This window comes from Lepidochelys kempii, chromosome 20 (genome assembly GCF_965140285.1).
Source record: "Lepidochelys kempii isolate rLepKem1 chromosome 20, rLepKem1.hap1, whole genome shotgun sequence".
Classification (NCBI taxonomy): Eukaryota; Metazoa; Chordata; order Testudines; family Cheloniidae; genus Lepidochelys; species Lepidochelys kempii.
Window position 1 is genome coordinate 12,003,864 of NC_136399.1, and position 15,974 is coordinate 12,019,837.

At 52.7% G+C, this 15,974-nt stretch overlaps 1 protein-coding gene across 1 annotated transcript; it reads right to left on the reverse strand.

The window, feature by feature from the left end:
• Nucleotides 1-6,116: 6,116 nt before the first annotated feature.
• LOC144929596 (resistin-like) lies at nucleotides 6,117-10,330 on the reverse strand. Its single transcript, XM_078849617.1, has 4 exons — nucleotides 10,320-10,330; nucleotides 8,237-8,374; nucleotides 6,789-6,866; nucleotides 6,117-6,366 (listed from the first exon to the last, which is right to left on the reverse strand). The coding sequence occupies exons 2-4, from the start codon at nucleotides 8,352-8,354 to the stop codon at nucleotides 6,236-6,238; spliced, it is 327 nt and encodes a 108-aa protein (XP_078705743.1). The 5' UTR covers nucleotides 8,355-8,374; nucleotides 10,320-10,330; the 3' UTR covers nucleotides 6,117-6,235.
• Between the last annotated feature and the right edge of the window lie 5,644 nt (nucleotides 10,331-15,974).

Sequence of the window (15,974 nt, forward strand, 5' to 3'; positions counted from 1 at the left end):
CCTGCAGAGTGGTGTTAGTTGTTCTGGCTTTGGGGTCCCATTGTGTTTCTGGATCCTCCATTGATACAGTCAGTTTCAGCCAGTCCTTTAACGTCCCACTCATTCCACCCCAGACAGCTCCGTGACCCATCACCTCATGGCTTCTGCTCGGCCCCAAGAGCAGATTTAACCCTTCTGCACCCACTGGGGAGCAAGGCAAAGTACAGGGGGAAACTGAGGCATGCCTAGGAATTATACAAATATTACAGAAAACTCCCCTTTGTCATAGGATTAGAGCGGGGGGAGGGGGCGGGGGGGCTGGGAGTAAGGACTCCTGGGTTCTATTTCTTGCTCTGCTGCAAGCTCACTATTACAACACTTCTATATTATCTCTCTGAGGTATTTGTTTAGCAGCAACAACAGCAGTAACTAGACACCATCTGTTCACCTTGTCAGGCCGGTGATGTTGCTTAGATTTGCACTGTGTGACCCTTGGAAGGTCCCTGCCTCATCATTCATTTCCCTACGTTTGGAGGCACCGTGGTCTCGTGACTAGAGCATCAGGCTGGGACTCTGGAGCTCTGGGTTCAATTCCTTGCTGTGCCACTGCCCTGCTAGACTGTGAGCTCTCTGGGGCAGTACCTACCTTGTCTGCACACAGGCCAGTACAGTGCATTAGAGCTCAGGCTAATGGCTTCTGTGTGCCAGCAGCCCAGCGCTACCATGGGAACAGCTGTGACTCGTGCAGTGGTGGCTTGAGGTGCCTGTCACCTCAGGGCTGGGAGGATGGCGCTCAGGTCTGTGGCTGTTGGCTCTTGCTCCCATGCTTAAGGTCACGCTGACCCCAGGTTTGGTGTTATTCAGGACCATTCCCCCAGGTCAGATTGGCAGGGACCTTGGGGTGTTTCTGCAGCATGTTGTGTGGATCGCCTGCTGGGAACAGCTGGGCATCTCCCCTAATCAATTCTCTGCCTTGCAGGGGCCTCAGCCGTTGGCAGCACCTCGATCTCTCCTGTTTTCTGCACCAGTTGAGTTACCCGAGGGCTGAAATGCTTTTGTCTAACAGGAGTCACTGGGCTCAGCATTAGCGACACGTGGGTGAGGTGCAATGGCCTGTGCTACACAGACTGGCTGGTCTGATGGTCCCTCCTGGCTGAAGCTCTGTGAGACAGGACTCACACTAGCAACTAGAGAGAGGTCAGAAAGCTGGGCTCTGATTGCATGTCTGCCCTCCCTGCCCAGCCCCATGCTGGGCTACAGTTCCTAATGGTCTCAAGTTGCAGAGGTGGAGGTTTAGGTTGGATATTAGGAAAAACTTTTTCACTAGGAGGGTGGTGAAGCACTGCAATGGGTTACCTGGGGAGGTGGTGGAATCTCCTTCCCTAGAGGTTTTTAAGTTTAGGCTTGACAGAGACCTGGCTGGGATGATTTAGTTGGGGATTGGTCCTGCTTTGAGCAGGGGGTTGGACTAGATGACCTCCTGAGGTCCCTTCCAACCCTGAGAGTCTATGACTCCTGCTGTTGCATTGTTAGAATATAGATATTCATGCCTGCCGGTAAAGGCCTATACTTTAATAACTTAGGTGCATTTTTATCACTTAGCTAGTTACAGGGGTATAAAAACAAAGATTCAAAATCACAGTCCACCTGTGTATGGGCCTTCTTTCCCTTGAGAGAGTCTGAGGCTTTGTTCTTAGGCTACGGCCTGTGGCTAGGCAGCAGGGGCAGCCATAAGCTGGGAAGCGAATGGTCACATCCTCACATCCCAAACCAGTCACATTGAAATAAGCTGGTGTTGGGCTGTTAGAAAGACGATCCTGTCCTGATAGTGCCTGTGACCACCAGACAAAGAAACAGATCTTAAGCTGGTTAAAGAAAACTTAGTTTGACAGCATCCTGTCTGGCAAGAAATCACTTATTGTGGTTGTGGTTGTAAAACGCTCATTTCTGTGTGTTTTATCTTTATGGCCCCCACTTTTCTATTGTTACTCTGTCTGGTTCTCTAATTGTTTCTGTCTGCTGTATAATTAATTTTGCTAGGTGTAAGTTAATTAGGGTAGTGGGATATAATTGGTTAGAGAATTATGTTACAATATGTTACTGGGTTAGTTAAATTTCAGTAAAATGATTGGTTAAGTATAGCTGAGAATATTACTATATAAACTGGGGTCAAACAGGAAGTGGAAGGGAAATTGGAATCATGTTTGCTAAGGGGGGGAACAGGAATAGGGAACGGGGAACAGGGACACAGGCAATACTCTTCGGCGTTGGAGCCGGGAAGGGGGGCACAGGGTAAAGGCTCTGCAGCGTCGGAGCTGGGAAGGGGGATGTGGGCTAAAGGCTCTGCTGCATGGGAGCCGGGAAGGGGAAAGTGGGGTAAAGGCTCTGCGGCGTGGGAGCTGGGAAGGCGGGCACGGGATAAAGTCTCTGCGGCGTGGGAACTGGGAAGGGGGACGCGGGGTAAAGGCTCTGTGGCATGGGAGCTGGGAAGGGGAAAGTGGGGTAAAGGCTCTGCGGCGTGGGAGCTGGGAAGGGGGACGCAGGATAAAGGCTCTGCGGCGTGGGAGCCAGGAAGGGGGACGCGGGGTAAAGGCTCTGCGGCGTCGGAGCTGGGAAGGGGGATGTGGGCTAAAGGCTCTGCTGCATGGGAGCCGGGAAGGGGAAAGTGGGGTAAAGGCTCTGTGGCGTGGGAGCTGGGAAGGGGGACGCGGGGTAAAGGCTCTGCGGCGTCGGAGCTGGGAAGGGGGACGTCGGGAACAGACTCTATCGGCATATAGAGATAAGCCCGACTGGTGTGAAGGGCTTTGGAATATTCTTGCTTGGAAACTAACCCCAATAAGTATCACATTGTCTGAGCTTCGGACTTCTGGTCTTTCGCTGCTTGCTGTCTGCGTGACTAGAACCAGGGAAGTGGGAGGGTTGAGGGAAAGCCCTCTAATATCTTGGTGCCGTGACTGGGATGCATCACCCTGGACAGGTAAGTAGCAGCCACGTAAGACCCCCTCCCCAATTGTCCGCACAGCTGCTTGGAGGGGGCATGGCAGGCTCTCATGATGGTAGTTGCAGGTCTTTGGAAGCTGGGATAATGTCTTTTTGGGTAAGTGGATACAGAAGAATCAGGGCCTATTCCAGTCACGGGGGTCAACCTGGGATGAGATTAAGAAGGAAATGGGAGCAGACCCAGAGGGATGGGGGCTGGCTGAGGAGTCCACCCTCTTTGGTAAATGGGTAGCGGAAGGAGGTCCCTGTCAATGGGGACAAGATGCCTTCCAGGGAAAGGAGGCACTTCAGTCCGCTTGGAAGAGGTTTGAAGTAAAGGCAGCATTACGGGAAGCTGCCAATAATCAGGCTGCCAGGCTACTGGAGGATTGTAAATTAGAGTTGGGAGTGGTTACAGATGATTTGGCACAACAGGGTTTGGAGTCAAAAGCAGAGTTAGACCACCTTAATAGACAGTAGCTGGGACTTGGTGCTAGGGGAGTGGAGAGAAAAATGTTTCAAAATGAAGGCAGGGTTTGCAGGAGTGGGTAACAACCCCCACTTTTCTCCTAGAGCCAGGATAAAAACCTGGGTTAAGGGTCCCAGCTGTTTAAAGTTAGGGAGCCCTACCCTTTGCTCAGAGCTAACTATATCCTTTTCTTCTTCTTCTTCTTCTCCTCCTCCTCAGTTTACTCAATGTGGTTGGGAGCTGTGGAAATGTTAAAAGGTAACTGTTGTGAAGACGTTAAAGAGAAACAGTTGTGGTGCTGTAAGAAAGAAGGTTTTGATTCGATGATAAAACCCAGTTATGTAAATGTAATTATTTGTGCAACTCGGTACAGTCACATTGGGAGGAACCCTGGTAGTTAAACAAATTATACAAGGGGGTCTGGTGGCTACTACATGTTTTTGTCCCCAGGAGCCTTTATAGCTATTCTGAAGGAAAATGGGCCCTTTTCTCATAGAAATGGTCTGTAAAGAACTGCTGCAGGCAGCCAGATACTCTGATCTATATTATTTAACAATTGGACAAGTTAATCAAAATCACCAAAGGTAGGTGTCATAAATATAAAGGGAAGGGCTCTCCTTCCCCCATGTGTTCTGTGGGGAGTTCGTCAGCCCCTCAGCGCACCCTCTGGAATTGGGCCCCACACCCGCGAGGCCAGCAGCTGACCGCACAGCTGCTCTGGGTTGGTGGCTCACTAGGAGACAGGCACTGCCTTGCAGGCTTAGGCCTGGCCAACACTTCGAAGCTCAGCTGACACAGCCCTGGAGCTCAGGGGGTGAAACATTCATGCCCCAGAGCAGTGGTCCCTAACCTTTCTCGTGGGAATAGCATATTGCTACTCCCAGAAGACCGTGGCGGGCGCCAGACACCCCGTCGCCAAAATGCCGCCACAGAGAAGTGGTAGTGGCAATAAGCACGGCGGCCGAAATGCCGCTGAGAAATGGCCACGCTTCTCGGCAGCATTTTGGCTGCAGGGCATCCTGTGGGCGCACAAAAATGCCCTGGCGGGCGCCATGGCACCCACGAGCACCACATTGGGGACCCCTACCCCAGAGCAACCCAGTTAAGCCGACCTAACTCCCAGCCTAGCCGGCTGCTGTCCTCACTCAGGGAGGAGCAGTTCCTGCAGCGAGGGAAACAGCCCTGCCGCCCACCAGGAAGTGTCCACACCATGAGCTCCTCCACCACTGTGCCTGCAGTGTAGACGTGGCCCTGGGCCCTGACCTCCGGGTAAGGGGCGGGGCTTAGCACACAGCCTTCTCGTTGGCATTTCCCATTGGCTGGCTCCCGCCTAGCTCGCTAGCTCTTGTTACTCCCATTCTCAGGCACCTCTCTCCCCCCTCCATCCAGGGGGCAGCCTGGGCACCTGACTCAGGCCTCGGGGACGACCTCGTTTTTCCAGCAAATGTCTAGGCCCTACAACGCTCAGCGTCCTCACCCCCAGTGCTTGAGCTGGGCCTCAGCTCCCCTCTGTGCACCGGAGCCAACAGCCCTCCCTCGGCTCCTGTCCCGAGCGCAGCCTGTCCCAGCACCACCCAGCGTGCTCTACGGGGGCAGGTGGGTTCTGAACCGTGTCAGGGCAGAGCCTGTGCCTGCCCGGCATGAATGCTGCTGGTCCGCATGGGCTCTCTGGGGCTGGGCTCCTTTTGGTTACCTGCTTCGCTGGGGTCTGTACAGCACCTGGCGTAATGGGGGCCTAGCCCACGACTGGGGCTCCTGGGTGCTACCATAATACCATTCATAACGTCCCCTCTTGATTGAAAGACCTCAACTGATGTCTCTAAACCCAGACATGTGTCGTTCCAGAGGCCCAGATCCTACTGGCCTCTGCCCTAAATCAGATACCTGCATGTGCAAATGGGCCAAATCCTGAGGGTTGTTAATTCGGGATGATCCTCTGTTCTACTACAAATACCCTAGCCACTAGACTGGCTCCCGGGGGGTTGTCTGGGAAAGGGGGTGGCCTGGCCACGAAGGCACCTGGTTGAGGTCTGGGATCACCAGGGGAGACTGAGGCAGGTGATAGCAGGGCTGCAAGGTTACAAAGGGCCGGAGCTGATCTATTTCCGGTCTTTGTACATTTTCACCAGCTAAAGAGGAGGGGCACCCCAGAGCTCCCCCACCCCCAGTCGCTGCAGCATCCCAATGTGGTGAGGAGGAACTCTGCGACCTGAACTCAGACAGACCCCGAAGGACCCCCCAGGGACAGGTGGGCTTAGGAGCAGTGCTGCGGTCGGGGGATGGTTGTTTCCTTTATGATCTGGGCTCTGTTAAGTGAGGAGCAATGGGGCTAGAACCCTGCACGCGGTGTCTGTGTGCTCCGTGCTACGCTGACCACCCGGCCCCTGGAAGAGGGATCCCAGCTGTCCCACACCTTCAGAGGGAATTCTGGCAGACTCCAACACTGCAGCCTGCTGAGACCACGGGAAGCTCAGAGCACCCTGAGGGGCGGGGGATGTTCAGTGTCTGGACCTCCGTAGGGATCTGGAGAGCTGCCAGCAGGGGCAGCCCAACCGATTTGGGACAGGGGCCTTTCTGGGGGAAATAGGAGGGAGGCAGAGTTGTGGCCCCTGCCCATGCTCTGGCCCTAGGTACCAGAGCCCTGGAGTCAGGGGAAGAACTGAGCCAGAGAAGCATCAGCAGATCCAGATCCAAGTTTATTCATTGCACTGGGCACAAGAGGCCCAGCATGGTTCTGTGCCAGGGCCCACGGCAGGGGCAGCAGGCCAGGTGGGGCTCTCCGGTGCCCCAGGCTGGGGCTGGGCATCACTACACCCCTATCTTGCAGCAGCGTGCGGCCGTCCAGTCGATGCCGGCGCACTGGCAGTGGCAGGTGGAGTCGGTGCGAATGTCCCAGGAGCCGCAGCCCATTCCGCAGGCGCAGCCCGTGGGCTTGTACCCTGTGGGGGGATGGGGGATGGGGGGTTAGGGAAGCAGCTTCTGGCAGGATGGGAATCTTGGGCAGCAGTGAGGTGCGCTGCTGTCTCCTCCTCCCCAGCCCCCAGGACATGGCCCTGTGGCTCCCTTGCAGCCAGGCCACTGCCCAAGCAAGGGAGGTCAGGGAGACATCCCAGGGGTCTGATCCAGGGGCCCACACTGGTCCCAGCTCCACAGCATCCAGTGCCCCCAGGGACTCGGGAGTGGTGCGAATGCCATTGCTCCAGGCACCTGGCAGCGTAAGTGCAGGGAGGCCCCAGTCAGGCTGGTGGTCCATCGCTGCCCCAGCTCAACACCCCCCCAAGGACTGCAGAGAGGGTGGGGTCTGGGCCCCAACGGCCCCTCCCTCCTTGGGCCTGCGGGGCACTCGGGAAAGTTCTCTCACCTGCTGGGCAGGAGACAAGTGCCCCACGCGCCGAGACGTCCTGGCAGAGTAGCTTGGCTTTGGCCAGGGTGGCGGACACTGCAAGGCAAGAGGCAGAGTTGTAGCCAGCAGGACCCTGGGTGCAGAAAGGCTGCCCCTCCCCCCTGCTCAGGTGGAGAGACGCTGCCTCTGCCCCAGCTGTTACCTGCACAGGTGGAACCCACCCAGCCCCACTCCATGTGGCGCTCTGCTCCCCCGAGTGGTGGCTGGGCTACATACAGCCGCAGCGCCAGACCAATAGAGGCTCCTGGCCTGAGATCTGGAGGTCTCATGTTCGATGCCGGTTGCCCACAGCCCCCCAGAAGAGTGTTACCTGGAGGAAGCTGCTGGGCATTCAGCAAGACCCCCCCGGGCTGTGAACAAAGGGCAGGGATGGAGGTAGCAGAAATAATTCCTGGCTGCTTCCCACAGCCAAGGCACCCCTAGGTGCTGGAACTGGGGGCGCTACCGTACTCCCTGGCTTGAAGAGGTTTCCATCATATACAGTTTGGTTCTCAGCTCCCCCACTATACAAATACTTCCAGCCCCGCTGAATGCAGCCATATCTGGGTGAGCAGCAGCCAGCTGAGAGAGATGGGCAGAGCCAGCCCTGAGAGACCCCAACCAGCCCCACTCAGCCCCTGGGGTGAGGTGGTGCTCGCTGTGCAGATGGCACCTCCTGGACCCGGTCTCCAGAAACTCCCATGGGGTGACTGACCAATCCAGTGGATCTGTGGCTAAGGTATTGGGCTGGGCTGGGCTGCAGGAGATGTGGGTTTAATTCCTGCCTCTGCCACTGACTCCCTGTGTGACCTTGGGTGAGTCACTTAGTCCCTCTGGGCTTCGGTTCCCCTCTGTGCAATGGGGGTGATGATCCGTCTCTTGGCAGCTCTTTGGGGCAGGGAGCGTCTCACCATGGCCTGTGCAGCGCCTGGCATGACGGGGCTCAGAGTGCAGCCACTGGAACAGAACTAACACAAACGCCGGCTCCGTGCTGTGCTCAAGACGGAACCGACACGGAGGAACAGCAGGGAGTCCCAAGGGTTCCAGCTCCCCCTCGCCCTGTTTACACACTGAACGGGGCTGGCTGGGAGCAGAGCTGGGACGGGCAGTCAGAGAGCTGCACCCGGTGGGTTCGCAGGAGCAGGAATCGAACCTGGGACCCCTGGAGTCTCTGTTGCATAAGTCAAAGCCCCAGGCCTAGCGGCTCAGAATCACTAGCAGAAACTATGTGGGCCAACCACTAGGGGACGATAGAGAGCCACAGTGTGAGATACAGATAATGTTGCTCTTGTATGTGGGCTGGTTCCACATCCCCCTCATTTACACGCTGTATTGTACCTGTCTGACCTGCCCCCCCCCCGCTACAACCACGCAGAATCTGACACACACACCCCCATCTCTGGGGGAGGCGCCTCCGGGTCGGTTACCTATGGAAGTAATCGCTGCCTGCACCTTCAGATCAACCACATTGTCAATGGTGCACTGAGCCTCTGTGTGGCACGCGGGCAACAGGAGGGCGAGCAGCAGGGACACGGCAGCCTTCATCCCGCTGGGTGCTGAGCTACCTGCGGGGGAGAGACCCGGCCAACACGTCAGACCCCAGGACAGGAGCCCTCTGGAACCCGTGGTAGGAGCTGAGGTGCACACAAGGCAGCGCAGTGGGGCACAGGCAAGAGGGAAAGCCACATTGCCAGGGAAGGGGATGAGGGTTAAAGCGGGAACAGGTGAGCCCATGGGTGCAGGGGATGTGGGGAGGAGAATGTGGGCAGCTGGAAGGGATACTGAGGGGTGGGGGAATGTAACGGCAGCAGATGGGGGAAAGGGAGGAAGGATTTGGAGCAGGAGACTGGGAGCGGTGGGTGGGTGGGGAGGCAGCAGGATGGTAATGAGGGGGTTATTGGGGAGGGCTGGAATGGCACCTCCATCCTAGGGGCTAGCAGAGCAGGACTGCCTCCATGCTGCCAGTGGGGACCATGTTCACTGGTGGTTGCATTTTCAGGCTGAAATCCACACACACACACACACACGTATGTGGGGGAAGGGGGTTCCCGTTAAAAGTTTGAGCCCTTAGAATTAGCTCCTTAGAGAACTGATTCACCCCCCCACCTACCCCTCCCCAAAACAAAATTAAAGCACCCACATAAAGAGCCTCGTCTCTCTGCTCCAAGCTGCACCCGTTTCACTCAGGCACGACTGTAAACCAGTTTGGTGAAAGCTGTGCGAGTTGCAGTATGGACGCTCTTACTCCAATGGAATTGCCATTTGGTAAGGAGAAAAGGAGTACTTGTGGCACCTTAGAGACTAACCAATTTATTAGAGCATAAGCTTTCGTGAGCTACCGCTCACGAAAGCTTATGCTCTAATAAATTGGTTAGTCTCTAAGGTGCCACAAGTACTCCTTTTCTTTTTGCGAATACAGACTAACACGGCTGTTACTCTGAAACCTGTCATTTGGTAAGGGATCAACTTAAACTAAACTGAGAGACGCCTGGTGTGGATCAGGTTAGGGCTGGGCTACACACCATTTTGCACTGAGTTATCCATTAGAGACTGATCTAGTTCGTGCCATGCCCCCCTGGGGTGGATGCAGCTAGAAGTATATAAAAGCATTTATAGCTAGTTTAATAATCAGTATCGTTAAATCCGTGCAAAACTGGGTTGAGACCAGTCCACTTGGGATTAAAACCAGATTTACATTGATTTAGTTTAAGGGAAGCATTTTCACGTGGTTTAGGATTCTAACTCCCATTGACTTTCAGTGAGACAAGGTTCCTAAAGGCCAGATATCAAAGGTATTTAGGTTTCAGAGTAACAGCCGTGTTAGTCTGTATCTGCAAAAAGAACAGGAGGACTTGTGGCACCTTAGAGACTAACACATTTATTTGAGCATGAGCTTTCATGAGCTACAGCTCACTTCATTGGATGCATTCAGTGGAAAATACAATGGGGAGATTTTATATACACAGGGAACGTGAAACAATGGGTGTTACTCTCATTACAGTGTGTATGAGAACACCCATTGTTTCACGTTCCCTGTGTATATAAAATCTCCCCATTGTATTTTCCACTGTATGCATCCGATGAAGTGAGTTGTAGCTCACGAAAGCTCATGCTCAAATAAATGTGTTAGTCTCTAAGGTGCCACAAGTCCTCCTGTTCTTTTAAAGGTATTTAGGTGCCTAATGATGCACATAGGCACCTAAGTCACTTTTGAAAATGGAACACTGGCTCCTAAACTCTTTAGTTGCTTTTCAAATCTTTATCCCAAGCCGATCCCTTGCTAAATGGAGAGCAGCTCAGTTCACATTAGATTAAGAGAGTCCCCACTGTGCCTGGAACCAGATTAAATCCATCAGATTAAATCCATTAAATCCATCAAATCCTGAAAGCCATTGAAAGTTACACCACCGCCAAGGCCCCAGGGAGCTGGGCACACGCAGGAGCTGTGCCCCAAATCCTGCCCGAAGGCTGAGTCTGGAGAATCCCGCCCAACCAACGGTACAAACTCACCTTCTGGCACAATCTTGCAAAATGCTGCTCCCCAGTTCACAAGCTGCCCTTTAAATAGGAGCCAGCTGGAGCAGAGGTGGCAAAATCTTCCATCCCATTGGCCACTTGACAATTGAGTCTCCCATTACACAAGTGTGGGGAAACCCCAGGGCTGTTCCTATCAAAGAATGTTTGTTTTGCAACTTCCTTGTTTGCTCAACCCCTGCCCAACTCTTCATTGCCAGGGCCAAATTCTCCCCTGGTGGAACTCCATTATATTGGTGGCGTTACAACAGCGTAGGCTTTGGCTCTGAGGGGCTGGACAGCGCGGGGGCTCCCCCTATGTGGGAATTTCCCGGGTATGTAAGGGCTGGAAGGCAGGGCCACTCTAGGTTTGGCACCAGCTACCTGCAGATTGGAGACTAAGGGGCGGGCTGCGCTGCAGCCTGGAGGTGTAATTAACTTTGCTGGAGCTAGCAAAGTGAAAATAGCAGTGTCGCCTGGGTGGTGCAGGAGGTGGGATGGGCCAGCTGCCCCGTGCATGCACCCTGGGTCCCGGACAGGATCATACTCTGCGTGACCAGCCCATCCGCCTCCCATGAAACTGTGACTACACAGCTGCTCTAGCCTGCTAGCTCAGTCGGTTCCTGAGCTGGAAATTACACCTCTGGCTACCGCGTAGAGGCAAGTGCCAGAGATGGGCTGGAAATGCACCGGCAGGAATTGTAGCCCAGCACGGGGCTGGGCAGAGAAGGCAGACATGCAATCAGAGCCCAGCTTTCTGACCTCTCTAGTTGCTAGTGTGAGCCCCGTCTCACAGAGCTTCAGCCAGGAGGGACCATCAGACCAGCCAGTCTGTGTAGCACAGGCCATTGCACCTCACCCACGTGTCCCTAATGTTGAAATCGAGATGTCACCAACAGCTGAGGCCCCTGCAAGGCAGGGAATTGATTTGGGGAGATGCCCAGCTGGTCCCAGCAGGTGATCCACGCTCCACAAGAAGCAAAAACACACCATGGTCCATCACCAATCTAACCAGGAGAAGCTTCCTTCCAAATCCCAAACCTCGAACATGGGAGCAAGATCCAACAGCCACAGACCTGAGCACCATCCTCCCAGCCCTGGGGTGACAGGCACCTCGAGCCACCACTGCACAAATCACAGCCGTTCCCATGGTAGCCTGGGCTACAGGAACAGAGATACAATTAGCCTGAGAGCTCATTGGCTGTACTAGTTTTTGTGCAGACATGGAAGGAGAGACAGTCCCTGCCACAGAGAGCTCACAGTCTAAAGAGGAGGGGAAACTGAGGCAGAGAGAGGGGAAGTGACTGGTGCAAGTTCATTCAGCAGGGCAGTAGCGAAGCAAGGAATAGAACCCAGATTTCCAGAGTCCCAGTCTGATGTTCTAGCCACTAGACCACACTGCCTCAAAAATACAGAAACTAAAGATGAGGCAGGGACCTTCCAAAACCCACACAGAGTGAACCAGGAAGACATCACCGGCCTGACAAGCTGAACAGATGGTGTCTAGTTACTGCCGTTCTTGCTGCTAAACAAATACCTCAGAGAGGCAATATAGAAGTGTTGTAAATAGTGAGCTTGCAGCAGAGCAGGAAACAGAACCCAAGAGTCCTGACTCCCAGCCCCCTGCTCTAACCCTGTGGCAAAGGGGAATTGGACCTCTCTAGCACCCCCAGGAGCCTGGACTGATTAACCCCAGCTTCTCAGGGAGCTTCCTGTTTCCTGCTGCTTCCCTGAACCCACTTGAGGAGAACAGGCAGAGTCAACTGAAGTAGTAGGAGCCAGTTAGGCCCTTAAGACGCTGATATCTTCCCTCACTCAGGCCCTGCTACCAGTCTGCTTATTTGTCCCCTTCAACTGAGTGTTGAGAGCCACTCTAGCTGGCACAGAACAGCAGTCATGAATGAAAGAAGAAAACGCCCCTCTGGGGCAGCATTCAGAAAAAGCAAAAAGCAAAGGAAGCTTTTCTATCTAAGCAGGAAGGCGCTCCCCTGAGATACATAGACACAAATGTTCACAGTGAGCCTTCCCGCCCCAGTGAGGCTGTTAGTGGTGAGGAGATGCCTGATCTTCCAGTTAGTCAGTGTAGATCAGAGAAGAGTGTGGTGGAGGCACAAGAAACAGCTGCTGCTGAGTTTAGTTCCTTAAGTCTAGATGATCCAGGACTGTGGACCCACTTGAGCAGTAGCCTGAGGGACTTCCTTGTACTGCATGGGCCACAGCAAGTGAAAAACTTCATGTTCCCCAAAGACAGTGAAAATAGAAGTTTCCATCCAACACATTACTGGCGTGAAATCCCCAATGGTGACAAAGAGGAGAGGCCATGGCTTATGTACTCAAAAATCTAGAATGCTACATACAGTTTTTGTTGCAAACTCTTCAGGTCTAATGTTCCAGCCACATTGGGTTCTACAGGAACAAAGGACTGGAAAAATCTGGCTAGTAATCTGGCGTGCCATGAGAAGGCAGCAAATCACCGGAGAACATTCCATAGGGGGAAAGAGCTTGAGATGAGACTAAGGTTAAAGGCCACCACAGATGATCAGCAACAAGAGAAGATTGCATCAGAGTCTCTTTACTGGCAAAATGTTCTGAAAAGGCTCATTGCCATTGTGAGTATACTTGCTACCCAAAACCTAGCACTGCGTGGCACTTCAGATCAGCCATATGTGCCAAACAATGGAAACTTCCTTAAAATTGTGGAGCTGATGGCTGAGTTTGATGCTGTGCTCCAGGAGCATCTAAGAAGAGAGTCACCACCCAAGCAATGTACACACACCACTATCTTGGAAAAACAATTCAAAATGAGATCATACAGTAACTGGCAACAGAAGTCAAACAGAAGATTGTGGCAGATCTGAAGTCAGCAGATATTACTCTGTTATTCTGGACTGCACACCTGACATCAGCCATATGGAACAAATGACTTTAATGGAGCATTCTGTAACAACAACAGAACCTAGTGAAAACGTCCCGGCAGTGGTGACGATCAGAGAGCATTTTCTAGAATGTATTGACATTTGTCATACCAGCTCCTGTAGCATCATCAATGTGCTTCTTAAAAAGCTGGAAGATACGGGCATTGCGATAGCTGACACAAGAGGTCAGGGCTACGATAACGGTGCCAACATGAGAGGAAAGGACAGAGGAGAGCAGACACGGATCCGAGAGTTAAACCCTGTCCATGCAGTTCTCATTCACTGAACTTGGTGGTCAGTGATGCAGCATCAGCTTCTAGTGAGGCTGCTGAATTTTTTAATGTAATTCAAAGCATTTATGTATTTTTCTCTGCATCAACTCATCGATGGCAAATTTTGAAGCAACATCTGGGAACATCCTCTCTGACACTGAAACCACTGAGTGCCACACGATGGGAAAGTCGAGTGGATGCGATAAAGCCCATCAAACACCAAATTAGGAAGATAGATGATGCCATAGTTGCCATTATGGAGTATAAGGCTATGACAGGAAGTGTTCGTGGGAGAACAGTGGCAGAGGGAAGTGGAATCACCAGAAACATACATCACTTCAAATTTCTGTGTGGCTTAGTGTTGTGGCATGAGACTGTTTGAAATAAATGTTGTAAGCAAGAGACTCCAAGGTGTTGACCTTGATATATCTGCAGCAATGGAACAACTGGACAAAGCAAAGTCAAACCTACAGTCTTACCGGTCAGATGAGGGATTTCAAAACGTTCTGAAGCGTGCACAGAAGTTGGCAGAGGAACTTCACACTGAAGTTATTTTCCCACCTATTCAAGAATACAAGAGTCACCGAAGAAGACGACATTTTGATTACGAGGCACGGGATAATCTCATAAGAGACCCCAAACAACAATTCAAAGCTGAATTCTTTAATCAGGTGCTAGATTGTGCAGTACAGTCAGTTGAAGAACGTTTCCTGCAACTCAAAGAACATAGCAGTATATTTGGGATGTTGTATGATATTCCCAAACTCCTCACTATACCTGGAGAAGACCTACACCAGCAACGCAGGGCACTAGAGACAGTGTTGACGCATGCGTGATATTGATGCGAGTGATTTAGGTGAGGAACTGAAAGCCCTTTCAAGATACATTTCAGCAGGATCAACTCCAAAGGCTGTTCTGGACTCTATGAGCACAAATAAGATGACCCACCCTCTTTCCAAATGCTTTAGTTGCTCTGCGCATACTTCTAACACTTCCTGGATAACAGTTGCCAGTGGAGAATGCAGCTTCTCCAAGCTGAAGTTAAGAAAAAACACATCTATGCCCCACAAGGACCCAGGAGAGGCTGATCGGCCTTGCAACCATCTCCATAGAGCATGAGCTGGCCCAGACTGTGGACCTTCAGCAGGAAGCAGTTCAAATCTTTGCAACCAAGAAGGCACGGAAAGCACCACTTTGATTATTCAAACAGATAAAAATGGCAGTGTTTACTATGCAGACAAGAAAAGTTACATTTGCTGTTCAGGCATTTGAAAGTTAAGTGTTACTTAAAATTTTTGAACAAGGCATTTTAAGTTGTTGGTTCTCCTTTATTGGGGTAGGTAGCAGAGCAGTACCATGAGAGGAGTAGTAGAAGAAGAAGGCAGAATTGAGACCTTTCAAAGTTTTGGCTCAAGCGAGGGGGCATGGGGGCGTCATTTGAGCTCCCGGCCTCAGTGCCAAAATGTTGTGGGCCGGCCCTGCTGACCCGTATCAATGGAAGGGCTGGAAAGACAGAACAACTGACACCTGCAGGCGGAACATGAGAACTCAGCATGGGCCTGGGGGAGGAGGCGAATGGACTGTGGGGTGGCAGGAGGCTAGGATAAGAGCTGGCCTCTGGGGAGATGCAGAGCTCTCACCTGGGACTGACAAAGAGAAAAGGCCAAAAATGGATTCCAGGCCAGCTTGGCAGGTTGGTGCGCTGGCGTGGCCAGGATGGAAGGTGTCTTAGCCTTTGCTTCTCTGCGCTAACCTGGGGACTTGCTGGGCTGCATTCCAGCCAAGAAACCTGACTGGTTGTAAAGGCTGCAAGGTGTCACTACAAATCCTTGCTGAGGTGCGGTGGGCCCTGAAGAGTGGACAAGTCTCTGGCCAGGAGTCTGTCTCAGCTGGATTCACTGTGTTACCCCCAAGGGCTAACTATGCCAGGGTGGTCTTAGGAATTTCCTGGGGACACGGCACCTCCGTCCACTAAGCGATTGACACAACCTCTTTTATTGATACAAAAATCGCTATTACTGTAGGCTGAAAGCACCCCAAGTCACAACTACACGCAGTCAGAGTTGAAGCTGAGTCCGCAGCACTCTGCTTCCAATGGCCGGTCTTCGGCAGGCCACAGGAGAGAATGATATGTGACAGCAACTTTGCTAGTGCTTCTTAGGCATCTCCACGGAGCACTGGGCTTTTACGTATTTTATAGTCAATATTTTATTTTATATGTGGCCTGTGCTTCAGGAAGGGCAGAACCTGTCTGCGGGCTGGCCCACAGCAGGGGTGCCTTTGAGGGAATGTTTAAAAGCTGGGGCATAGCACAGATCCTGTGGATCTGTGACAGATCCTGACTCCTGTCCCAGAGCTGGGACTGGAACCCAGGAGTCCTGGCTCCCAGGCCCTTGCTCTAACTCAATAGACAGGTCCCTTCCCAGAAATAGTGATGGAACCCAGGAGGCCTGGCTCCCTGCCCC